The sequence below is a fragment of the Rhinolophus sinicus genome, chromosome 1 (genome assembly GCF_057876585.1).
Source record: "Rhinolophus sinicus isolate RSI-liver-muscle chromosome 1, RSI-T2T, whole genome shotgun sequence".
NCBI classification, from domain to species: Eukaryota; Metazoa; Chordata; class Mammalia; order Chiroptera; family Rhinolophidae; genus Rhinolophus; species Rhinolophus sinicus.
Window position 1 is genome coordinate 51,456,704 of NC_142501.1, and position 25,938 is coordinate 51,482,641.

General features: G+C 50.3%; 2 protein-coding genes across 6 annotated transcripts in view; one reads left to right on the forward strand and one right to left on the reverse strand.

Annotated features, from left to right (window-relative positions):
* Positions 1-15,723: 15,723 nt before the first annotated feature.
* On the forward strand, positions 15,724-21,470 carry TMEM106C (transmembrane protein 106C). 4 transcript variants are annotated; one of them, XM_019748438.3, is made up of 9 exons: positions 15,883-15,901; positions 16,055-16,148; positions 16,386-16,597; positions 17,891-17,954; positions 18,442-18,601; positions 18,693-18,833; positions 19,282-19,331; positions 19,766-19,819; positions 20,738-21,470. In XM_019748438.3, exons 3-9 carry the CDS (start codon positions 16,414-16,416, stop codon positions 20,832-20,834), a joined length of 750 nt encoding a protein of 249 aa, XP_019603997.3. In that variant the 5' UTR covers positions 15,883-15,901; positions 16,055-16,148; positions 16,386-16,413; the 3' UTR covers positions 20,835-21,470. The 4 variants fall into 4 exon arrangements, with proteins under 4 accessions (XP_019603996.3, XP_019603998.3, XP_019603997.3 ...); XM_019748437.3 differs by lacking the exons at positions 15,883-15,901; positions 16,055-16,148 and adding an exon at positions 15,724-15,835; XM_019748439.3 differs by lacking the exon at positions 16,055-16,148 and having other exon boundaries at positions 15,833-15,901.
* A 3,519-nt stretch (positions 21,471-24,989) lies between these two features.
* The window catches only part of COL2A1 (collagen type II alpha 1 chain), a 31,135-nt gene continuing 30,186 nt past the window's right edge, over positions 24,990-25,938 (reverse strand). For both annotated transcript variants that reach the window (XM_074325779.2, XM_019748445.3), the window contains one exon: positions 24,990-25,581. In XM_074325779.2, the coding sequence (XP_074181880.1) occupies positions 25,435-25,581 (147 nt within the window). In that variant the 3' untranslated portion in view covers positions 24,990-25,434. The remainder of the gene's footprint in view (positions 25,582-25,938) is intronic.

The window sequence follows — 25,938 nt, forward strand, 5'->3', positions numbered from 1 at the left end:
AGCACAAGGAGAAAACCAGGAGAGCCCCGTGTGGGCAAACAGAGAGGGGAGCGCTTCAGTGTAAGGGTCAGCTGAATTCAAGCTGCTGAGAGGCAGGGTAAGGGAGGCCAAGAAGTGTTCACCGGGTTTGGTGAATTTAATATGGATGGGTTCAGTGGAGAGGGTGGGGGGCAGAAGGCACACTGGGGGGATGGTGAAAAGGGAAAGTCTGGGGAGGAAGTAGAAGTAGCAAGTGTCCCCCACTCTGATGAGGAGTGTGGCTGTGAAAGAAGCAGAGTGATGGGCTGTGGCTGGAAGGGACCTGGGTTTTGGAAAAGGATGTTTTTAAAGATAAGAGTTAGAGCATGTGCTGATGGGAATGGTCTGGGAGGGAGGAGAGTGAAGGTGCAAGAGAGAGACGGGTTAACCCTCCCTCAGATGAGATGAGGGTGACCCTGACCTTGGACCTGGACCCAGCCCCTCCCCAAACTTAATGGAAGGGAAATGCCTATGGAGGCTTGGGGTGGAGGAAGCCGGGTGGGGGGGCCTGCCTTGCTCTGGAAATAGAAAACCGACACTGGTAACTGAGTAACTCATGGAAAGGGGGCAAAGGCACTGGCAGAGTCTGAAGGAGCAAAAATAATCTGTCCCGCTTGGGCAGCGAGGCACATCGGATGTGGGCGGCAGAGGCCTGGCCCATAGTCCCTCAGCCCGCAGCACCCCTCCCGGGCCTACAGGGGTGAGCACTGCTCTCTGCAGCCTTGCTCTGGCCCAGCCAGGAGCAATGGTTCCTGGTAGACAGAGCATCATCAAGTGAAGGTCATGCACTGGGCACCCAGGTCAGTGAGCTTGATTCTTTCTGCCCACGGCTACTTCGTGCTCTAGGCTCCCGGTGAACACAGCATCCACCCAGACAGACAGACAGACAGAGACAGAGCAGAGCCACACTGAGCCCCAGCCAGGCAGACAAGGCCTGAGCACAGGACTTAGACAGGCTGCCCTGCTTCCCTTCAGCCCCCTGCCACCCGCTCTCTGGCCGTACCCGCTGACCCAACCTGAGCTCGCCTCCCACCCCTTCAGGAGCCAGCCTCTCTCAGGTCTCCCTTTGGAGGTCCAAAAGCTCGTGCCACACATCTCCCCCAACACACACCTCCACACACAGCTACATTGTAGGTTCCTCAGAGGGGATGCTGATCTAACAGTACCTATGAACTGATGAGGGGTAGGTTGGTTTCTGAGTGCAGGAGCTGCTGAATGAAGACCTGGGCTTTCTCCAGGTCTTTTGCTTCAGCACCTGTGCTTCGCCTGCGGCAAAGACTTTCCCACTTCTCTCTGCTTTACCTTCTTGCTCCCCAGGCTTACTTCTAAGATGGAAGGAAGCAAGAGGCACAGCTGCTCATCCAGCGGACAATGCCAGGAGACAGCGGAGACCTAAAGGGGATGCTGTACTCTGGGTGCACCCCCCCGCCCCCCCACCCCCACAGTATGCCATCCCTGAGGAAGGAAGATGCCAGGCTCCAGAGAAGGGGGGTTGGGCGCCCTTCTCCTGAGGAGGAAAGGAAGGTGAGAATCAGTGACCTGAGAAGTTTCCATGAACTCTGGCCATGAGGGAGAAGGGAGGAGGAGAGGGCAGCAGGAGCTGGGCACGGTGCTGGGGAGGGAAGCGACCTGGCAAAGTGGTTTCCTTGCTGCAAACTTCTCATTGGATCCTGTGGCAAACAGACATGCTGGACCTGCCCTGAGGAATGAGAAGGGCTGGGGACCACTTGCCACGGGGACATTAGAGGAAAGAGTGGTGTTTGGAGCAGGGAGACCCACTGCCCTGGACAGCTGGAGGCTGACCCCGGGTGAGGGGAGGCGGCTTACCCCGAAGGACAGTGAAGGCTGTGCCCATCCTGCCCTTTCTGCTCCCTGCTCCACAGAAGTGCGGCGTGTTTATAGGTAAACTATGAGTGTGAATAAGAGAGAAAAGGGCTTAGGTTGGTCCTCAGCAGTGCCAAGTTCTGTACGCCCCAGCTGTTGCCTGAGCCTACCTACCTGCCCCGGCCCCCCTCAATACCTCCCTGCCAAGCTGATGGGCACCAAGAGGCCTCAAATTTCCAGTTGTAAACATCAAGGAGGAGCAATGAAGAACAAAGATCAAGACTTCGAATTTTCCATGACACTGATGCAGGGGTGGGGGCGCCATACCTACCTGGCACAGTTCCCATCCATGCCCTTTGGGGAGCAGGAGGCAGTGCCAGCCTCACCATCAGCATGACACCTTCTCCTGGGGCAGCTGTGGCCCGTGCCGGCGGCCCGCGCGGACCCTCCTGAAGTCTAGGTCTCTCAGGCCCAATCCCGCCCAGCTCTCTGAGATCAGACAGTCTCAGAGGCCAGGAACTCACCCAACAGCCCCCAAATGTGCAGCGGTGCACAGCAGTCAAGGGTCAGAGGGAGACGGGGAAGGGGACCGTGGACAGGAGAACAGGGGTGGACTTTGGGTGGATGGGCTTGGAGGGGAATCCATTTGCAGGGGGTCACAGGGGAGCTGGGCTGCCTCCCAGGGCATGGCTGACTTTTGGGGAGCCAGCCTCCTTATAGTCCCTCTCCACTTGCACCCTACTCTCTCAGCTTCTGGGGTACGAGGGGAGCTAGGACACAGAGGAGTCCTCCCAGTTAAACACATGATGGTACATCTATTTAATGGAGTACCCTTCAACTATTAAAAAAAAAAAAAAGTGAAATAAATCCAGACATACTGACGGGGAAGATGACAAAGGTACATTAAGTAAAAAAATAAAAAAATAAAAAGTGTTGAAGAAAGGTAGATTCTGATACTATTTTGTTAAAAATAATGACACCTAAAACTACTGCATTTGGATATGTGTATCTAAATAACTATGTATTTGAATGTTCTTAGAATGAAGAAAGACAAATGCCAAATTGTTAAAAGAAATTACATCTGGGATAATTTGGATTAGAATTAGAGGAGAGACTTTTGTATCTGAATTTTTTATAACGAGCATGTGTAAGTGTTCAGAGTGATCCAAGTGTGTATGCAGAGCTGGGTGCACACACACACACGCCAGCTCACACCAAGCACCTAGCCCACCAAGGAGGATACACCTGGTACAGCTGGCAGACACATGGGCACACAGCTGGCTCCGGAACACCCCACAGTCCTGGGGGCCCTGGGCACGTGTCCGCAGGGCCAGACAATCTCGCGAGGTGTCCATCCCATCCCAGGTCAGCTCCCAGCTCCTCTTGCTTCCCCTGACCTCCAGTTGCTCTCCAATGAGCCGCCACCATTTCCTGCCAGGTACTCAGAAAGCAGGATTCTGGGGGGTCAAGACAGTCAACCAATCCAGGAGGGGAGTACCTGGCCTGCCTTCATGAAGATGGCCTCCTTCTTCATGGGGACACTGGCGCACAGGTCTCCAAGGCTGGGGCTGTCCCAGAATTCCGTGTGGATTCTGGTTTGACTAAGAAACTGCCCACGGGCAATCAGCCAATCTAAATATGATCCCGATCCTGCCACTTAATGATTGGGTGGCCTTGGATGAGTTATTTAATCTTTATGAGCCTCAGTTTCTCATCTGTAAAATGGGAATAATATGGCTATTGTGAAACTCAAAGATAACATCTAAGAGACTAAATGCTCTGGAAGACAAACAAGGAAATGACGATCACAAAAGTCAGGATACCGGTTCCCTCTAGGGCAGAGGAATGGGGTTGTGACCTGGGAAGGACACAGGGACTTCTGGAGCGCTGGCAGTATTCTATTTCTTGACCGAGGCAATAGAAATATGGGTGTTTGGTTTATTATTATTAATTAAAGTCTACACATGTATTTAACATATGTATGTCATGTTTTATAATAAAAAAATGCTTTGGAAATTTTCACGTTCAGTATAAACATAAAATAGTATTAGGAAGTGCAAATTCCCATTTTCCTACCCTCAGAAGCTTCTGGGATTCTAAATTTTGCTGTGGTCTGAGTTAGTCGGTGGCAAGGATCAGCTAATAAGTAGAGATTTCCGTGATGAATTTAGACTGGTGTTCTCCTCGCTGGGGAGCCCTAGGAGGGCAGCAGTGACTAAGGGGCGTGGATTGCTAGGGCCGAGGCCTTAAAGAAAGCTGTCAATCCACTCAAAATGGAGTAGGCTTTCCCTTCTCCTCCCTTGGGGCTCCCCCCCCCCCCGCCCCCTGCAGACTGCTAAGAGCTGCGGACATGTCTTCCCACCCAGACTTCCTGGCTGGCATCTGGCGTAATGCTCACCCCAGCAAAACTCCCTGAACCCCAACCAGCCTCCTTTCCATACCTGCCCACCACCCCTTAATCCTCAACAGCACAACCCCTTCTTTGGTTCTCCGACAAAGCACTTTCCTGCTCCACTGGCGTCCCACCTCACTCCTGGAAAGTCAGCCCCCCACATTCCAGCCTTTCCTACCCCCAGCTGCTGGCTCCCCTAGACTGTGAGGCACTCTCTGCCACCTACAGCTCCTCGAGGCCTCAGAGCCTGGCCTGTACAAAGGCATCACCCCTTTGCCAGCTCTGACTCCAGTGGAGGGCGCCCTCAGGAGAGCCAGCCATAGAGGGCAGGGCCTCCCTGTCCCCAAGGCCTGAGACCCCATGCTGGGCCTGACCACGGCACCAGGCCGCCCTCAGGGCTGAGCCCACCCTGCCATCAGAGGCCACAGGAATTTCCATGTGGGCCTGGCCAGAAGCACTGCCCGGTGACAGTCCACTCCCTACCCCTACATCTGACTCGCTCCCTGTCTCTTCCTGACTCGGCTTCTGTTTGACTCTATGATTTAGTTTCTCTCCCATCCCTGATTTTCTGTCGGTCTCTGTCTCCACAAGCCTCTCCAGCCAGCACAGGGCCAGCAGGAGCCTTCCATCTGCGTGTGGGGTGGCCCACGGGCCTCTGCTCCTGGCTGGCAGCCTGGGCACTGTCTGCTCCTGCTGGGGAGGTCTCCCCGCCTCAGGCCCCACCCCCACCCAGGGAGGTGACTGAGGTGACGATTTCCAAAAAGAGCCTGAGGGCCTCAGTGACAGAGAACTCAAAGGGAAGAGGAAGCTGATGAAAGCTGGGGTGCAGGAGGATGGAACTGCTATTGTTAGGGGGGGTGAAGAGCAACTGGGGGCGGGCTGTCTGAGGTATTATGTAATAGGAGCTAAGAGGAAGTCAAGTTCTAGAGAAAAACAGAGTCTGGGGTGAAACAAAGGTGGGTTTCTGGGATAGGTTCTGATATGAAGTTCTTTTTGGTGTCTAACCTCAATCCCGCCTGTTGTAAACCTAGCTCTTTCCCACCTATTTAATTCTTGCGCCCACAGAATCCCTGTGGAAGCGTGCACAAGAGGTGCTTATGAGGGGCAATCTCTCTCTACAAGCCACCAGGGTGTCCCCTCCCCACCCCCAACCACCTGATAGTTCCCCAGTCCTTGGCACGACCCAGAGCCAAGCTGTAGGCTACAGCAGCTCCAAGTCATTTAGACAATCTTCTTTTCACAAGCTTATTTACTATTCTTTTCCCACCTCTCCACCTCTTCCCCACCAGCTGCTTAAAATATTTTTCAAACAGAAACATCCAACCACAGCTGGAAACCAACCCTAAAGTTAGTCCAGAACGTGGGAGCTGCCAAGGAAAATTGCCGGAGCTCAGGCGGGGCTGTGGGAGGAAGGGCCATGGCCACAGAGACAGCCCCGCTCTGCAGGGTCCGCAGCAGGGACAGCAGACAAGAGGAGAGGGCACGCGGGTCCCAGCCTCATTCCACAGATGGTCAGTAAGGACCACTGTGGCCAGGCCCTGCGCTGAGATCACGGGGGGAAACAAACCAGTTTAAGTCAAAGAGACTCATCCTCTCCTCAAGGAGTTGCGGGCTTAACGAAGAGACAAGGCACACGTACACACAAACACGCAATGACAACAGCACACACTTAGAGAGTGTTTCCTGTGTGTGGGGTCCTGGCCTAAGCATGAACTCACGTAAAGCCCTATGAACCCTATAAGGAAGGTACTATTGTTATCCCCATCTTAGAGAGGAGGGAATTGAGGCACACGGAAGTTAAGCAACTCTCACACCATCATACAACTGGTAAATGGTGGAGTCAGCCTCTGGGCCCAGGGAGTCTGTCCAAAATCCATGCTCTCAGCCGCTGAGCTATCCACCTCTGTATGATCATACAAGGGTGAGGCAAAAAACCCGGGAGAGAAGTACAAACAGATCAACATGAGAATTCAAAGAAGGGAATGGTTTCTGGCAGAGGATCAGAATCCAGGAGTGCTTCCTGGAGGCAGTAACATACGTGCTGCTTCTGGGAGGACACTGAGGATTCTGAGCCTATGCTCAGTGGCAGGGATGGAAGGCATATTGCTGAGGCAGGAGCAGAGGCAGAAACAGGACCCAAGAGGCCCAGCTCCAAAGTATGGCTCCCGCCACTCCAGAGGCAATCCTCACGGCAGCCCAGAGCCCAGAGAAGGACGCACAGCCAGGCCAGGCCTAGCCATTGTGGACAGCGACTCAGATTCATGCTCCAACTCTCCAGCAGGCTGCTTTCTCACCTCCTTCTGATACCTGCCCTGCCCACTCAAGGCTCTCATTCTTACCCATTGCAAACGTGTTCACAGAGGAGGGTGAAAGACAAGTCACAACACTCCAAAAACTCTTTATAAAACAAATGTTGGTGCCATCTAATTTTGACAAAAATGACCAGGCTGTCATGGTTGGAATGAATGGCCCACAGGGGTGGCCACACAGCCATGTAGTCCCAAGACCCCAAGAAACAGGGTAGTGGATGGGACCTTTCTCTCTGCCCTGCTGCTACCTGTCTCTGTGACCTTTTCAGGTCACTCGGCATCTCTGGGCCTCAGTTCTCTATCTGGATCTGTCTGGTGTGCTCCCCTTCTGGTCCTAAAGCCCCATGACCTCAGAGTGCTCAGCCCTCTTCTCTATAGCTTTGCCATGGAACAGGCAGCTGGGTGGGTGCTCAAGGTTAATCCAAAGATGGTGGCAACACTGCCAGGCTGCAGGTCCACCTGGTCTCCTGTGTATCGCCCCCTGGAAGCTTCTAAGGAACTGCTGCTAGAGAATCATCACGGTAATAGCTGTCGTTTATTGACTGTTTACTGCCTAGTGGGCATTATTCTCAGCGGCTCTCACGGACTAACGTATTTCATCATTTGAACATTACGTATGAGGAAACTGAGGCATGGGTGTGGTTAAGGACAGTGCCAAGGTCAGACAGCTAGTGAGGAGCTGAGCCAGGATTGCCCCACAGGTGACCTGGCTTCAGCGGCCACTGGAAGGAGCAGGTTCAGGGCTTCCGTCAGCGGGGAGATCCTGGACGACAGGGACTATGTCCTGCTCCTCAGTGTCTCCCAGGGCCCCAACTGCCTGGAAGATTGGGGTGGCTTTGAGTAGCATGGGGTAGAGTGGAGAGACAAAGCTATGGGTTCTAACAAGTTGTTCGTGTCCAGGAATTTGCAAACTTTCTCCTCCCAGGCCCATGACGTGAATGCCTTCGAGCCCTTTCCCAGCTCTGGACCAACACTACTCCAGCCACAGCCTTCAACTGCAAGCCCCTACCTGTCCCAAGGTGGGCCTGGCCTGGGTGTATCCAGATCCTCAGACAGGGAGCTGGCTCCTTCCTGTCCCACCAGGCAAGGGCAGGCCAGGCCAGGCCAGTCCCAGGCCTGCTGAGGCACTAACCCAGCTTTGGGTGGGCTCCTTCCCTTGGATCCCAGCTGCCTCCTGCACCCTTCCACGGAGGGAAACAACCAGCCCACACACCTCTGTGGGTTTTAAGGCTGAGACTCAGGGAGAAGACAAGCACCAGTCTGGAGGCCCTCACTTCCGGGGCTCCCACGCCCCCTGGCGGATGAACAGAGCTGCGCCGCCCACGCCTTCTCTACCATTTGAGTCCAGCCTTCCCTCTGCCCTTCTCCCCTCCATCTTCTCTCCTTCTCTGGCCTCTATTCATTCACCCTGACTGCACATCAAGTGGGTGTCTGGCACATGCCACGAGATGGGGATACTGTCCCCTGTGACTATGACACTGTTCCTGCCCTCAGGTGCTTCCCATTCATTCATTTGACTCCCTCACTCCATCAATAAAACATATGGAGCTCCTACTCTCTGCCAGGCTCTCCTCTAGGCTCCAGGGACACCACTTCTGCCCTCAGGGGGTTTATGGTCTGACATTCAGCCTGGTTCACAGGCAATTACAATAGAGTAGGGGAAGCGCAGGTGCTAGAGAACAGTCCAGCGGAGGAGACAGACAGGTGTGAGGACCGCGCACTGACGGGGGGCACTGCGCATGAGCAGGGGCGGCAGGAGATGGGTGTGCAGGGAAGGCTTCAGAGTGACGTCTGGGCTGGGCGTGGATGGTTATGTAGGGTCTCTCTGGGTACAGGAAATGGGTGGTGGAGTGAGGTGGGTCAGGGAGAAAAGAATGTCCTCTGCAGACGACAGAGCGAGCAAGCACATAAAGTACCAGCATGTTTAGGGAGCTACAAATAGTCTTCTGTGGTAGGAGTGTGTGGTTAGTGGGAAAAGAGCAGGAGAGCAGAAAGGGCCTTGCAAGCTGTGGAAGGGGGTTGGGTCTTTTCCTGCAGCCTGTGAGGAAGCACTGAAGGTTTTAAGAAACAGCAAGATATGACCACATTTGCATTTTAGGAAAGGAGCACGAGCCTAGACCACTAGACCAACGGTGGGAAGAGGAAGAGCCCATAGCTAGAGATGCTGTAGCGCTTGTATCCCAGCTATGTGACACTGGGCAAGCCACCTCATTTCTCTAAGCCACAGACGCCGCATCCATCAAAGGGGTATTGCTACCCAGCCTGCAGAGCTGTTGAGTGGACGAAATGATAGAATGTGTAGGAAGTGCCTACTACAGTTCCTGACACATAGTAGATACTCGGTAAATTATAATTTTTTAAGCCCAAAAGTCTACTCAGAAGCTTACTGCTATTGATTGCCTGGGAAAAGATGGAGGGCCTGAATTCAACCATGACTGTGGATGGGAGGAGACACCAAGAGTTATTTCAGACTGTTGACTTCTGGCATGAGGTTGGGTATGGGTTTTGTTTTTCTGAAAACTCCTCTTGGAACTCATCGCTGCCTTTTGTCCTCGGGTCGTGGCGCCCTAGTCCTAGCACCCTCCAGGGTGTTCACTGCCTGCTTTGTGCCGATAGCTCACTTGTTCAGTGCTCGTCCCTCTTGCACTTTTCTGGCTGGGTCTCAGGCGAGGCTGCTCGGGATAAGGCAGAGGCTCTGCTGGCCGAGGCCCCAGGAAAGACACCCAGTGCCACAGCACCCACCGAGAAGAGTTTAATGGTGGTTTCTGAAGACAATCACATGTGGATCTGTTCAGCCACCAGGCTTGTCCCTGAAGCTGGCGCAGGGGGGTAAGAAGGGCAGTGCTGGGGGAGGCTGACCACAAAGACCTGCTATCTATTTTCTGGGTTTCATCAAACACTGACTGCGGAGTTGAAATCCAGCATGTCTGTCATGCGGGGTGTCATGCAGGGTCTCTGGTCCCGCTCCCCACATAAGAATGCAGGATATGGTGAGGCCAAAAAGGAACACCCACGGAGCCATGGATAGGGGAGTCATACCACTATAGTCTCACTGGCGGCTGGGATGGAGACACGGGAAGCAGGAGCCACACGATCCGCAACCCGCCATCCACTTGTCTCTGCCAACCATCCTCACTTGCTAGCTGCAATCCGCCTCTCTGCAATCCACAATCCATACTCTGCCACGCCACGCCACGCCACGCCACGCCACGCCAGAATGCCACACCACCACACCACACCTTGCTAGCTTAGCCACGGAAGTTATATCTGTGGCTAATGGCTAACCGGTAACAGCCGACGGCCAACTAGTCACAACTGATGGCCATCTACTACCTGAGCCAGCATCTTTCTATGTGAGGCCGAGAGCCTGGAAACTGCTCTCTGGGGCTGTGTCCCCACAGTGTCCACCCCTGGCCCACCCCTCAAGCACAGCTTCCCAAATTCTCTAGCCTTCCTGCCATACCGCCCAGAGGTTGCCAGCTCCTCACACAGTTCCCATGCAGGAGGTGGTCCAGAATTTCTAGGCAGGGGTGCTTAGGGCTGGCAATCCCTGGAGGGGCGGGAGGACCACCGAGCTGACACGTGCCGCACTCGTGACGATGTGGCTTACGGTTTGCATTCATCTGAGGTTGCCAGCAGTGAAGGGACTTTGGCAGTTATTAAGGACCAAGGCCCCCACAGCCATCACTCAGCCTGGGGACAGTTATGAATAGTACTTAGGGGCCAGCTGTTTGTCTCCTCGGCCAGCAAGCCCCCCTCTAAGGGCCTGGTTTAGGTGTTCCTTACGATGTTAGCTTGTGTTGTGGTTTTCCCTGTACTTCTGTCCCCCATTCCACGGAGGTAACAGCCCTTCGAGTTTCTTTGATTGCTGCGGGGTAGAAATATTTCTTAAAACATTGCTTTAAGACAACCCCTCGAACTGTCTTCCATCCATGAGTCAGCTCAACGGAGAGGTAATATCAGGTATTCCTGAGTTGCCATTGAAGAGAAAAGGGAAAACATGGGGAAAGCAAGGAGAGACAACGCCTGCGCTCGGTGGGAAGTGAGCCTGCTGACAGGGCCATGAGCATTGCCGTGGAGGAACGGCTGCACTGTGCACTAAACACGTCCAACCCTGGGCACCAGCTCTGCCAGCCTGGGCAAAGATTCACGGGCTCTGAGGTAGACTTAACAACACTCACATCAGAGGCCTGTGGGGACAAGGAAGAGAGTGTGTGACCAGTGGGCTGGTGTGAGACCCTTCCTTCCCTTGTTTCCTGGGTTCTAAGAAGCAAGTTTCTAGGACTCTTGAATAACCTTGGGGAATGGAAGGCAGCCTCAATAACCGTGGAAATTAAATGGCCTGTCAGCCAGTCAGGATGGGGCTGAGTTGGATTTAGATTGGTTTCCATTTTTTAAGGCTAGGACATCTTTTGTCGACCTGGGTTTGTGGAGGAAGATTCCTACCTCCTGCTGCAGCCAGCACTCAGAACACTGTATTGGCTGTTTCAGAGTGCACCCCTGAGCCAGGCGAACGTGAGCCCCACAATCAGCCTCCTTTATGCCCCTCAGAGAATGAATCAGGAGACCCTGGCCTTGCAAGCCATGTTGATTGACCGTGGCTTCAGGGGTCTCCTTTACCAGGTTGTGGTGGGTTGTCAGTTCCTTGAACACACAAGCCCCTGTACCCCACTGTTTCCCCATCACTGGTGACCACCTCTCTGAGTCCCCCTGCCTCCAACTTCTGTGGGCACAGCACACAGGTACAACCCCTGCCTAGACCCTTTTACATATAAGCACCCTTTGAGCCATTCCTCTGCCTAGTGCAGGTCTGTAAACTTTCTTCCCGTGACCATTCTTCATAGGAAATAGCACAGTAAAAAGAGACAGGACTTGGGAGCAGAAAACCCATGATCCAGTTCTGTCCTTACCTTACCGCTAGAGCTGGGGCAATCCACTTCCCTGACTGTATTTCTGTATAAAAAGGAAATAAAAGCTGTTTCGCAGCAAAAGAAGTTATCAAGTAAGAGGCAAAATGCTCTACTAATATGAGAGGTTCTTAAACGCGAGGGACCTCTTCTTCCCCTTCTCCCTTTAGACCCTCCTTTAGAGAACCCAACCTGGAACTTCAGAGCATGGGGCCTTTTTCTGTCTTTATCTGGACAGCACGTGGGCCAGCACTTTGTGCACTGAGATCTCGGATTCCCATTAGAATAAACAGAGTCCATTACATAACAAGGGCTGTGCAGCCCGGAAACCCACCTGTGTACCACAGTGGCTGCAGCACAAGGTTAAGACCTGGCTCTGCCCCTAACTCTCCAAGCTCTAGCAAGTCTCTTGATCTCTTTGAAAGTATACCAAACAAGAAAACAGCAGACTTGGTTCTGGTTCTGGTTCTTTTACTTACTGGGTATTGTTGCACCTCAAGCAAGTTTTCCCAGCCGGAATAAGTGAAGGCGGACAGAATGAAGACTATGAAGAGAGCTGTCAACGCTAAGCCCTCAGTTTCCCTGTCGGTGCAGAGGGAGGTTAACACCGCCCTAGATGTCCCCCTGCACAGTCCCGTCCTGTGCACAGGGGCAGGTGGGGTGGCGGAGCAGAGCAGAGCTAGTCCTCACCTCCCCTTGCCCCTCGAGGCCTTTCAGGACAGCAGCCTTTCAAAGCTTCTGTCGTGCTGGGCGGCATGCGGAGTCTCAGCTCCCGCTCCCCACATAAGAATGCAGGATATGGTGAGGCCAAAAAAGAACACCCACGGAGCCATAGATAGGGGAGTCATACCACTATATTCCCGCTGGCGGCACTATAGTCTCACTGGAGGCTGGATCCACACTGTCCGCAACCCGCCATCCTAACCGCAATCCTTGCTTGCTATCTCAGCCACCATCTTCTTGCTAGCCCCCATTTTCTGCTAGCGTAGCCACGGCAATTATATTAATGGCCAATGGCTCACCGGTTACAGCTGACAGCCAACTAGCCATAGCTGATGGCCATCCAATCACAGTTGATGGCCATTTACTACCTGAGCCAGTACTTTTCCACGTGAGGCCGAGAGCCTGGAAACCGTACTCCTGGCTCTGTCCCCACAGCCTCTATTCCCCTCACCTGTGTGGCCAGGGGGACATAATGTACATGGAGAAACAGGAGTCTGGGGGTGCAGGGATGTCTAGCTGGTCCCACTCTGCCCCAGCCCACCTGGAGAGCCCCAGTGAGCTCACGTCTGCAGTAATCTCACTGCTCATAACCAGAATGATGAGACAAACCTGGAAGCCAGGCACAGGTGAGAAGTGATGGGTGTCTCCTCAGGAATGTGCTGCCCAATTAAAACTGCCTCCCAGATGGCTCAGGCGGATGTTGGGACTACTCCCCTGGGCCATGCTGGCCAGCCTCCAGGCTGTCATTCTGCAAGCATTTCTTGAGGGCCTACTATGCACCAGCTGTCGAGTGAGGTGCTGGGGAGACAAGGAGGAATAATAGCCACACTGGAGAGTGCAGTCCATCTGTCCCAGACACACTTTCAGAAGCATATTATCAGAAAGCGTCAAGGGCTATGCTGGGTAGACCCCTTTACAGTCCCCATCAACCCAAAGCCCTGCCCTTTCTCCCCCACAGGCCCCAGCCCTTAGCCTCTTTCTCTTCCTTTCAAAGCATCCACAGCCTTCAATTTTTCCCTGGCCTCCTCTTCTTCTTAAGCTGGTGTGAATCAGACTGCTGCCTCCTCACCTTGCCTGCTTCTGGCACAGCCTGGACAACCCTCTGTCACGTCCATCCATAGTACAGACAGACATTAGGTTTATTGTACCCTGTCCCTGGCAGAGTTCCAGCACAGGCTACCAAGTGAGGTGACACCCAGGTGACTAAAGGATGGGCTCATTCCCCAGATTCCCCAAGTGAATTCCCTGTCAGAAGTGAGTCCTCAGACAAGAAAATTGAACTGGAAGACAGGCCTCAGATAGGCAAGGGGTCCTCTCTCTCTAAGGACATGTGTCCAAGGGCAGACATTAGAAAAAGATAGAAACCTAAGCGTGGTCTACATGGTGTGTGGTTAAAGCAGTCAGAATGCTTGGGTTAAAATCCAGGCTTTCCCCTTTACTAGCTCTGTGTATCTTTTAGGATAGCATCCCATTGTGAGAGAGACAACCAAAACCCCACAATTTTAAGGGGGTGGTTATTTTTCTCATGTAATGAGAAGTCAGAAGACAGGCAGTCCAGGGTCTGAATGTGGCTCCAAGTGCTATAGGGCCCGAGGCTCCTTTTATCCTCCTATGCAGCCTTTCTTAGGACGCACTTTTTGCCTCATGGTCATAAAATGGCTGCCCCACCTCCAACATGGAGGAGAAAGGTCAAAGGACCAGTTGCATCTCCATACCTTTTAACAAGCTTTCCTGGAAGTCCACACAACTTCTGCTTAGAGCTCATTGGCTCGAATTATGTCACATGGCAAGAAAGGCTGGGAAACATATTTTTTAATTGAGCATACGGCTGCCCTAACAAAATGAGATTTGTACAAATAAGGAATATAAACTGGTATAGTGCTTGCAAGGAGAAGTCAAGGCCAGATTTCAGGAGGGAGAAGGTGTGGGCAGAGGTGGAAAAAGATGAGCAATGAATCCTTGTTGTTTCTGACAAAGATTCTTTGCTTGACCAAACTTTAGTCAGTCTCTTGAACCTTCTCCTAGGCCCCTCTGTACATTTATTGTATAATCCAGTTTTAGCAAGAACCCTGCTAAGTCAGCTTAGCAAGAACCTCCAACCCTCAATATTTGCTTAACCTCAAATCTGATCCGGTTCTTCATCCTCCACCTCCCACCCCCACCCCCAGGTGATGTCTGATCATCCTGGCCTGTCTTCAGCAAGAATACTGTTAGGTCAGTTTAGCCAGAACACCCCTTTCCCCTAATGTTTCCTCTTAGTAACTTTCCATCCAGTGACCGTCACCCTGCCCGTGGCTACAAATTCCTACTTGCCCATGTTGTACTCAGAGCTGAGCCCAATCTCTCTCTCCCACTGCAAGACCCCATGGCAGTGGTCCCTACACCTATTACCATGGACCTCTTGACTAAAGTCCGCCTTACTGTCTTCAACAACTGTCATTCAATATTTTTTTCGTTAACACTTTTTATTCTAAAGGCTCAGGGGTGGGGGGGTGACTGCGACCAGCAGTTGGGCAGGTGGCTAGACAGATGCAGTGGCATCAGCCTTCCCCACAGGAGAATGAGGAAAGAGATGGAGGTGGCAGAGACCTCGGAGCTGCCAGCTTCACTCCCCATTGCCAAGCAGGCCCCTCATTCACCCAGTTCAGAATCTCTCCTCTTCCCCAGCATCATCTTTAGTAACTTTACCTGCTTAAGGTCCACTCTCACTTCCTTCTGTGGCAGACTCGGATCAACACGGCAGTACCTACAGAGAAACCCATCCTTTGAAAAGTGGTCTCTACAAACTGATGGTTACTAGTTGGGAGGGGAGTTAGGGGACTGGGTGAGAAAGAGGAGGGATTAAGAAGTACAAATTGGTCGTTAGAAAAGAATTACAAGGATGTAAAATACAGTATGGGGAATATAGTCAATAATATTGTACAAACTATGCATAGTGTCAGATGGGTACTGGACTTATCAGGGGAGCACTTCATAAATTATATAGATGTCTAACCACTATGCTGTACACCTGAAACTAATATAAAATAATATTGAATGTCAACTATAATTTAAAAAAGTCACAGAAATGTATAGTACACCATAGGGCATATAGTCAATAATACTGTATGTAGTGTCAGATGGGTAATAGACTTATTAGGGTTACCACTTTGTGAAGTACATAAATGTCTAATCTCTACGTTTTGTACACCGGAAACTTAAAAAAAAAAAGTGTCCCCTAATCCCTTATGTGCTTGCCTTTTGTGTGTGTGTGGGGGGGCTGGAGTAGGGGAGGTCCTAAAGCAGGATGAAGGCAGGTTGGGTGTCTTCTGCCATTTTTGTACCTTCAGCGTCTACACAGGCCCTAGGCTCAAAGAATGGCTTTGGCCGCCGGGGATTCCTTCCTCTCCCGCCGGAAGAGAGACATTCTGTTCAGGAAACTTGACTAGAGCCTTTCCCACCGTTTCTGAGAAACCGCAGGGCATCACCCTCTCGGCGTCCACCTCCCCGAGGCCCCGAGGTGCTGCTGTCCCCCACCCTCTGCCGCCCTCTAGCGGCGCCGACTGCCGGGCGGCGAAGAGCGCACGCGCGCCGCACCCCGGGGGGGCCCCCCCCCTCCCGGCCAGTTTGCCATTTGGCGCGTGCGCACCGAGTGTGAGCAGCTCCGAGGACCCAAGAGGAAGGTAAATACGCCGAAGCGGGTTGGTGGCGGGGGATGCGGCCCCGAAAGGAACTACCCTGGGTTGCAGGTCCGGGGATTCTGGGTTTCGCTTCCGATTCTGGTGGGCTTGGGGCGTCACTTTTTGTCAGGGGGCGTGACCCGAGCCCGCCTCCGGTGGCTGGGAGTGGGGTGGGAGGATCTCTAAGGCCTGTATTAATTTGATTGTTTGTTGTCTGCTCAGGAAGGTTTTCTTGAGAAAAGCACAGAGTTTGCAGATAGCGAACGGGAAGGGGCGAGGCTGGACCAGCTAGGAGCCGGGGTGCCCCGAGTCCGGGGTAGGTTAGGAGCTGGGCAGGTTGGCGGAGGCGGGCTCCGTCCCTCTGGCTGCATATGGGGGTCGGAGGCGGGGTGGGGAGCACTGCTGCAAAATGAAGACCTGATAGAAACTGTGCAAGTGTTTGGGATCACACTCAGGACGGCAATTTGTTCATTTTTGTGTTTTCACTTTTCTCGTCGTTTCTTCTCTCCTGGCCAGTGTGGCCACTAACTGCACTAACCTAACTGCGTTCCAGGACATGACACAGGTGGCACATCCCAGCCATGGGATCCCAGCATTCCACCTCTGCCCGCCCCCGTTCCTACAAGCGGAAGAAAGATGACAGGGAGGATTTGCTGGATGAGCGGGAGCAGGAAGAAGCGATTGCCCAGTTCCCGTATGTGGAGTTCACGGGTCGGGACAGCATCACCTGCCTCACGTGCCAAGGGACAGGCTACATTCCAACAGGTAAGAATCTTTGATCGTGAGAAGGATGATTCCCAACGTGAATCCCAAGGCGCTCAGAGGGCTTCTTCTGTCTCCTATATAGAGCTTTTGTTCTAGGTAGTAATACCGTCACATACTGTGCTCTGAACAGGAGCCAGCTCAGCTGACTTGATAAACCAGCAGGTTCCACAACTTCTCTAGGTTTCCTTATATTTGAAAGCCTTCCTTTTCTTCACTTCCACTCTCTGGTTCTTAGTTTCCTTGGTTTGGAACATTTGGTTTTATTAAAGAGCAAAAATTCCATCTCGGAAGTTTGAAGATCTAATTGGCTATATTGAGCGATTCGTGAATCGAACACCATCCCATTTAGCAAGTATAGAGGAACCCTGAGAAGCTGTACAATGTGGAAGGCTTTTATAGGCAGAAACTGTGGGACAAGAAAGTTGGTAGCAAAAGAAAAGAAAGAATTAGGTCAGGCAAGGGTACATTTTTTTGGGGGTGGTGGGGAGAGTTGATAGAGAGGGCCCTATTGACAGATTACCCCATTGGTACTGACCAGAAAATTCCAGACTGACAGATTAATATTACATTCCTGGAGAAGGTTGAAACTGTAGTTAGGTCAGGTATAAAGTCTAGGTTCACTGTCATGGGCTTAGCAGAAGTGACCCCATTTTGGTCCTGTGGTTTTCTCTTTAACAGTTTGCTGTACATGGTAGGATTTGTTGACAGGTACATTTCTTTATTGCTCTCACTCATAAGGCCTAGCACAGCTTTGCCTGGTGGGGTGGTGGGGGGAGCCACCTTCAGAGCTTCTGTTTGAAGAAGCAGATAGTGAATCATTAACCTAATGTATGAAAAATATATCAAGTGAGGAGAGACAAACAAATGCTCAGGAGTAGAGCCTGGGTTAGGTGCAGGGTTATCTATCACGAAGTGGCCCTCAGAAAATCGTAGCAGTTCAGGTGGAGAGTTGCAAAGGTTTAGAGAACTATAAAGCCTTCATATTAGAGATAAAGAGACAGTGGCCTAGAGAGAGAATGACTTCCCTAAGGTCATGCAGGAAAGCCAAAACAAGACCCTAGATTTCTCAACCTCCACGTCACTGCCCTGGCAGCTCTGATAGACGTTTTGTAATTTGTGGCACTCTCTACAAATTTACTTGTTTCTTGTTCATTAGACCCAAAATGTGAAACTAATATCTTCTAAATGTCTAATTCCAGACAAGTATATGTTGGAGCAGGCTGATGTGTGATGTGGAAAGTACTGCCAACACATGGGACTTAACTACCCAATAATTGTTTGGTTCTTTCCTAGAGCAAGTAAATGAGTTGGTAGCTTTGATCCCACACAGTGATCAGAGATTGCGCCCTCAGAGAACGTGAGTTACCTGTCTCTCTCCTGTTAATACCTACTTCTGCCCCTAGTCCCTTTTTATGTGTATGAATGCCAGTTAACTTTTTGAAAGCTTTTATCTGTTCTTGTAAATTCTTCTATTTCCTTTCATACTATTTGCTCAAGCAAGGTATCTTTGCCCCTGTCACTATCTGGGGAAGGAAACTTGAAGCTAGAAACATTCTGAGGGCCAAATGAAGGAATTGAATTGGAAGGCATTGGAGAATGGGGTGGTATCCTGGGAGGTTAGGAAACGTTTCTGTCCACGCAGCCCCTCTCCTCATTGCAAACATTGCAGACAGCACTCCAATGGGTATAAAAGGCTTCTTCTACTCATTCTTGCCTGGTTTGTAGTTCCTAACCTTTGTATTTTCCTGTCCCTCCTGCCTCCTTCCTGGTTTTGCATTTAATCTTAATTGATTGGACCTTGATATCTGACTACCCAAGTTGGTCATGTGCCGTGTCATTTGCAGTAAGCAGTATGTCCTCCTGTCTGTCCTGCTCTGTCTCCTGGCATCTGGTTTGGTGGTTTTCTTCCTGTTTCCACATTCAGTCCTTGTGGATGATGATGGCATCAGAGTGGTGAAAGTCACATTTAATAAGCAGGACTCTCTTGTAATCCTCGCCATCAAGGTAAGACTTAGGACCTCCCTTCCTGGGTTGTGCACCTGTGAGTCTTGGACCCAAGACACTTACACTTGTTTCCTCACTTGTCATGATTCAGGCCACCCTGAAAATCAGGAACTCCAATTTCTACTCTGTGGCAGTGACCAGCTTGTCCAGCCAGGTTCAGTACATGAACACAGTGGTTGGGTCATATGTGACAACTGATAGCTCCCTCATCCCACCTCGGAGCGAGCAACTGGTATGCTGTCCTTTTAGGATCCCTGCCCCACAGGCCTGAGGGGAGAGGAGGGGCTGTGGGAGTGCTGTAGCCGCGTTGTTTCCCTTTTCCTCTCATTCCCACTTGTAGGAACTGTTTGATGAGGAAGACCTGATGATGGGCTCTGTAATTATGAAAAATTAGGGAAAAAAACCAGCTAGCATTTAAGTAATAAGGGAACAAAAGAATTTGTAAAAGAAATCAATTTGCTACAAATCAAGAAGAGGCAGGATGATAGAGATCCACTGCCCTCTCAGAGGGACGAGGTTGGAAGCCTTTGTTAGTGGCTCATAGTCTGTCTGAGGGATAATCTTGGGGAAATATTTTGTACGTGATGGAAGGATGCTCCCGGGTCTTCGGATCCTTATAATGGTACTGTTCTGTGTCGGTCCTGCTTGGCCACAGACTGACTCTGGTATCTTCTTTTCAGGTGAATTTTACGGTACAGGCTGAGATGGGAGGACCATATTCCTATGTGTAGTAAGGACGGTGTTTGTTCTCTCTGTGTGTGTGCTCTACTGGATGAAAGGGATGCAGGGTTGTTCTCAATTGATTGGAGCTCATCCTGCCTTAAGTCCCAGCCTATAGGTTCCCTAGTTCTGACCGTCTTGAGGCTTGTTTGGAGGGTGTGTTTTTAGATGTGTGGCTAAAAACGTTAAGCCACTAGAAACATTTCCAAGCTCTAGCATTTATGTGATGGGTTTGAAAAAACAAAAAGTGTGGGAAGGTGAAAAGGACACTGGTGACTCAGAACGAGGGAGCCATGTCAGCACTTCGGTCAGGAGGGTGGGTGTGGGAGGGGCGGCCCTCCTCCAAGGCTGACTGCTCCTCAGTTTGACAGTGTTTGTCAATCTTTTGCTGATTCTCTTTTTTTTTTTCACCAACTGACCGTTTTCCTATTTGCTCTTTGGTAGCTTCTTCTGCACCTTACCTGACATCCAGGTGCACAACATAGTGATCTTCATGAGGTACGTCGCTCTCCTTCCAGTTCCGCGGCCTTTGTGTGAGCTTGCCACCTCTGCTTGGGAGACCCTGTGTGATGCACAAGGCAGAGGCACCCAACCAAAGAGGGGACACCCAGTGATGATGATGGCATCAGAGTGGTGAAAGTCACATTTAATAAGCAGGACTCTCTTGTAATCCTCGCCACAGATACAGTAAACTCTCGGTGTAGTGTCCAAATCCCCTGCACTTCACAAATCACCAGACTCACAGTGAACAGTTCGACATACAATTTTCTCCATGAAATGGGGTCTAGTTTTGTAATCCCTTTAGCATGCTAATGAGACTGGTAAAGAACAGAAAAGCTTTCCCAAGGTCTAAGTACTGGGTGTTTGTTCAGACTTACACGTACTACTCTCTAGTCACACAAATTCCATGTGTCATGGACCTTTAAGGGTATTTCTAGAAATGACTGTTAAATTTGCAGGTGACAAGTGGGTCTGCTACATACATTTGAAATATGAGTGTTTAGAGCAAGTTTTCTCAGCTTTGGCACTATTAACAATTGGGGCCGGATCGTTACTTGTAGAGGGCTGTCTGGTGCATTGCAGGATGTTTAACAGCATTCCTGGCCTCTACCCACTAGATGCTCGTAACACTCACCACCGTCTCAATTGTAACAATCCAAAATGTCTCCAGATATTGCCAGAAGTTTCCTGTGGGGAAAAGTCTTCTCCAATTGAGAAACATTTGTTTAGAAAGTCACCTTCATGGCACAGCATCTCTGTGGATATAGAAAGATCCTCTGGCCCCCTAGTTAACTCACCATGAAGATAAGTGTCTGGGACCTGTGGATATTGTTGCCTAAGCTTGCAAGAAATTATTTGGGCAGTTTTTCTTATTTCATCTCAAAAACAAAATTCTTCTCGGTTTCTTTTTCCTAGAACTTCAGTGAAGATTTCATATATGGGCCACGTGACCCAGAGCTCCTTGGAGACACATCACTATGTGGATTGTGGAGCAAATTCCACAGCTGTTTAGAAACTGCTCTTGGTTCTTCCGTGGCAGCACCTGTGAGAAGACACAGCATCTACTCCCAGGGCCTGAGTTCCTTACCTACCCCAGGTGGCAGAAGTAGAGAAGCTGGTTCTCAATCCCCAGCAAACATCCTCCTGCCACTTCGGAAAATGCCTTTCTGTAGCACCATTTATGTTTCTCTGAACCAGCAGAATCACTGCCCAGGGCCCAGGCTATGCCCAGCAAATAGTAGGCAATCCAAGAAGGTTTGAATTTAATTCAGATCTTTTCAGCCATTCTTGGAGCATTATAAATTGAAAGCATACAGTGGTACTTGGTTATCAAACCATAGAGTGACATGGAGATAGGACTGTCAATGCAGCTGCGCAGCTGTTATCAGGACCTCACCTGCACAGAAGAGGCTGCAGAGGAAACATTTGAATATGTAAAAGAAGAAAGCACAGACCAATATGTGAAATGTTTTCGTCTCCTAAACACCTAGGAACTTTAAAAAAAAAAAAGCAAAAGCTTTTTTGTTTTCCTACAGAAAGTTATAATTGTTTTTACCAAGAGTCTATGTGAAGCTTGACTTACCCTTCATCCATTGGCTGGAACATGGATTGGGGATTTGGTAGAAGAATAAATCCTGCTTTTGATTCATCTGCGTCTCCTTTGCTTGCCTGGATGTCTTCATAGATGCCTCTGGGGACAGTAGAATAGTCACCTGCTAAGTATGTCAGCACAGGATGGGAAGGGAAGAGAAGGAGCCCTGATTTGCGCTGTCCCCGGAAGCTCCTAATCACAGAAAGCAGCCTCTCTTCTCCATCTGCCTCTGGTGGTGCCGGGCTGCCCTATTGCTCTTCCAGAACGGAGCACTTAACGCCCGCTGGAGGTTGGAGGGGATAGAGCAGAGATGCCTGGGGAGAAAGAAGCTGCTACCTGAGGAGGAATAACTTCCCGAAGTGCTGATTCAGAGGGCCTGGTTTGAGGTTGAAAGTTCCCTGAGCTGTCTCCGTGCTGTCAGCCACCAAAGAGTGGGCTATAGCCCCACGATGGCAGAGAATCTAGTTGGGAAGCCTGAGTGGTCAGGTTTCAGAACTCGGTGAGGTAGCCTCGCGAAACCCTAAGAGGAGCAGGAGGTGGTGGGATTTATACTAGTCGTCATTCCCATAGCTTGACCTTGAATATTTGCTTAATGATTTTGACACTGAATCTTTATTTAACCAAGGCTAAATTTTGTGACTATTTGGCTGCCACTGACCATGATTGAGTAACCCGGAAGCTGAGGGTTGAAAGCTGTTTCAATATCACACTGGATCCTTGAATGGTCTGTATGAACACGACAGTGTGACTGTGCATTGATGATGAAACACCACTTGTGTGGAAGCCAATGTACACCACTTCTCAGAACATTGCCCTAAACACATGAAGCTGTTCACATTGCTACACTTTCTCTTTAGTTTTCCCAGTTTCCAAATAGCCCCTAGCATGGTTTTCATGTAATTTTGAAAAAACTACTCATATTGGTACTTAAGTTTTAATAATTTTTGTGACTGCCTCAATAGCATTTCTTCTCAATATTACTTTAAATCCAGATGTGCTGTTCAAATGAAAGCCCTTGTTTTAAACATACAGCAGTAAGTCTGACCCAATAATGCTATGAATTCTAATACCTACGTACATTCTTAGCACCCTAAACTGCATTTCGGGGTGCTCTGCGTAGTTACATCGTGCTATCTGTCAGTTATTGAACAAATTGCTCTCAGCAACATCAAAATGGGAAGTGGCTGGCTCAGGCATCATTGCCATCATTGTATTTCTAGTGGATTGAGATTTGGAAAGAATGTGTTTCTTGGAGATGAGACTTCACCAGAGATCTCTGTAGCTCCTGGCTTGGCCTCTACTGTGACCTCTTTCTTGCTCTCAAACTACTTACACTGTGTCACCTGGTTGCAACCTCCCTTTGTTCATTTATCATTCCAAAAAAGTACTGAGCATCTGCTGTATGCTAAGAATTGCATTTTCTGGTGCATTTTGTCCAGAGTCATAGCTAGAAGTTCAAAACACCATCACAAGCCTCTTATACTCACCTGGCCCCATCTAGGCTACAACTTACCTCTATTGTCTGATGCAGCCGTAGTTACCCAAAAGCAGGATCCCCACAATCTCTGGGTCAACTGTTAAGGGATTCTGACCCCAAGGGTGCAAGAAATAACTGAAAGAATCAGCCTATTTGTAAATGCTCTACATGAATCTAAAGGGTCCCAAGCATTTCCTCTGGGCAAAAGTAATCCTTATTCTTTGCTTTTATAAGTAAGTCTCTTCGTCACCTCTAGAGCACTCTTACGATTCTGTGTTCCTTCACTTGTTTAGAAGGGGAAACTGTTTCAGATGTTCTATGATTTACCCAGGATCCAGGGAACTTGAGTAAGTCTTTGCTGGAGCTCATCCTCTTGACTCCTAGTTAAAAGCCTTTGGACACTTTCGTACAGACGAGGAAGCTCACGAGAGGAACAGTCACCTGACTGAGGCCTCACAGTTAGTAACCCAGGTCTGTCCGCTCGATCCTGCTCGTGTCAGGAATTTATCTGAGAGGTTGGAGAGAACTTCTGCCTTTTCTGGGGCTTCAGGGATCATGGGTATTAGTAATGAACCTGGTTACTCCCATCTTCCCTTCGTGGCCAAGTTGGGACAAGGGGGCCGCAATAAGTAGCACAGCACTGCCAGCCAGGGTGATGCATTTCAATTTAATCACAGAGGCAGGGCTTTCTGTTCCACTGCTTCTCTTCCCTTGAACTGTATCCTCTGGTTCACTCCTCGCTTACTATGCAGCAGCTGCTATCATTTCTAGGTTTACCAGGTACCCAGGCAGTGGGTGGGCTGCAAGGGGTCACTTTGATACCCTGGTGCAAATGAGACTTCTCTTACAAAGGTCTGAATTGCTGGTCACAATCTACTGAGCTGCTTTGACGCCACAGTGGGAAGTGACGTGAGCTAGGAAGCAGGATGGGCTCTTCTGAGGTGTGGTTGACAAGTTAGAATGGAACTCAACTCTTCAGCTCCGCCTATTGTCTGAGGAAAAGGTTTCATAGGCATCCGTACACCTCACTGCTCTCCCCCGGGCCCCCATTAGCTCTCTTGGTAGATAGAAGTGTTGTTTATTTATAGCTATTCTTTTTGTTTTAAGTATTAATTTTTTTTTTAACTTTTACTTATTTCAGGTGTGTTTTTCCAGGACCCATCAGCTCCAAGTCAAGTAATTCTTTCAATCTAGTTGTGGAGGACACAGCTCACAGTGGCCCATGTGGGGGATTGAACCGGCAACCTTGTTGCTAAGAATACCGCTCTATAACCAACTGAGCTAAACAGCCGCCCCCATAGCTATTCTAATTATGTGTTCTTAATTATGTTTTCATTTTACGCTTCTAGTTTGTCATGAACTAGCCCCCTCTAGTGGACAAGGTGACAGCTTCCTCATTTTTGCCACACAAACACAAGCCCTTGGAAAGCAAGGAACACCTGATGATTGGGAGAAATGGGAGGCTGTCCATTCATAAGCCTGGTGTTGACAGAAAGTCCATGGAAGCCTTAAGTGCAGGTCCGAGAAGTGTAGAATGGGAGCCAGAGGGACAGGTGCGGAAGAGGAATAAGGGGTGGGTACCTCTCTTGACCTATTAATAAAAGTCTTCAGAGAAAGACACAAATAAATAGATCACCAAGTTTGTCTGATTGTGTGCACTTAGCATGGGCCCCTGCAGATTCACGCCCTTCCCCTCCTTCCTCACCCCGCAGCCCCTCTCTTGGGAGTGTCTCAGCTCTCTCCCATTCAGCAAGACGTGGCCCACACTTTGTCCCCATGCCTGAGCCCAGAGCTTGTCACTTCTCTTGCCCTGATGTGCCCTAGAGTCACGCTCTGTGTTTACTCTGAAGAACGAGACCATTCCTCTTTCGTGCCTCCCTTCCCAAATGTTGGTCTCTGGTCCCAGTTCACCCCTGGGTTCCAACAGTGCCAAGGTATATGGAAAGAGGCAAATTTGTGTTTGTGTGAGGTCATTAAACCAGGCACTGTGGCTTCAGTGTCCTCCCTTTTGGTCAAAAAGTCAACAGAAGAAGGCCACTGGTCATGTCTACAGAATCAAGGATTCATGGGATGTAAAGAACACAGCCTAAGTCAATATGTACTTTCCAATAATTTTTTTTGTTTTTAATATCAATCGATGTTTTAAAAAATACAGAGGTGTTTGACACAGAATAGCACCATTGTGTAGGACACACACAGTTCCTGCGCCCGGCACCTGAAGGGGCATCTTCTTGCCTGGGCTTGGGGGGGGCAGTCACTCGGGGTGTTTGACTCACATGAGTTAGTTTCCTGCCTCTGCCTTGACCCAAAGGTCTTACAGGAAGACAATAAATAAATAGAACACCGAGATTTGATTTTGCAGTCTGCCCAGTTCAGGTCTCTTAGAAAAAGAGAGGGGAAAGAAGTCCAAACTGTGAAAGGATGGGATGAATGGACATCAGGTCAGGTCAGCCATTCAGTGCAGAGTCCTAGAGTGACTGGGATTGGAAAGTACTTGGGTCCTTTGGGTTTGCAATGGATTGTGTTGTTTCTGGTTTCAGGTCTTTACAAGAAGCAGACAGGCCCTATGTCCACACCAAATTCCTGCTCGGGCCCTCCTATGTCCATGGGTGCAATGTCAATGATGGGCAGGCGGGAGGTCTTCTGTGACCGGTACTCGATCATAGTCTTGCCCCACTTACCGGTGTGTTTCTAGGGCAGAAAGAGAGGAGACGCTATTCAGTGGGTGCCCTGCAATCCAATACCAGCTGCCCAGAACCCCAAAACTGAGCCTCATAGAACACAAAGTGCAAAACACGTGGCGCTCCCTAGACCTCTTCTTGGCTGGCCAGAGCCCTCTCCACCTCCACTCCTGTCCTTAGCAGCAGGGCTTCCTCCATCCCACTCTTCTCCTTCCCACTCCCCACAGTGAGCCCCCAGCCTAGGACTCCCTCATCGCTCCACCTCACAGGCAGCCCCTCCATTACTACAGCAATCTTCCTCCAAGAGCAACTGGACACAATGGGTAGCGTCTTATTTCCCCTGAGCGAGGGGAGTGAGGAAGCTACA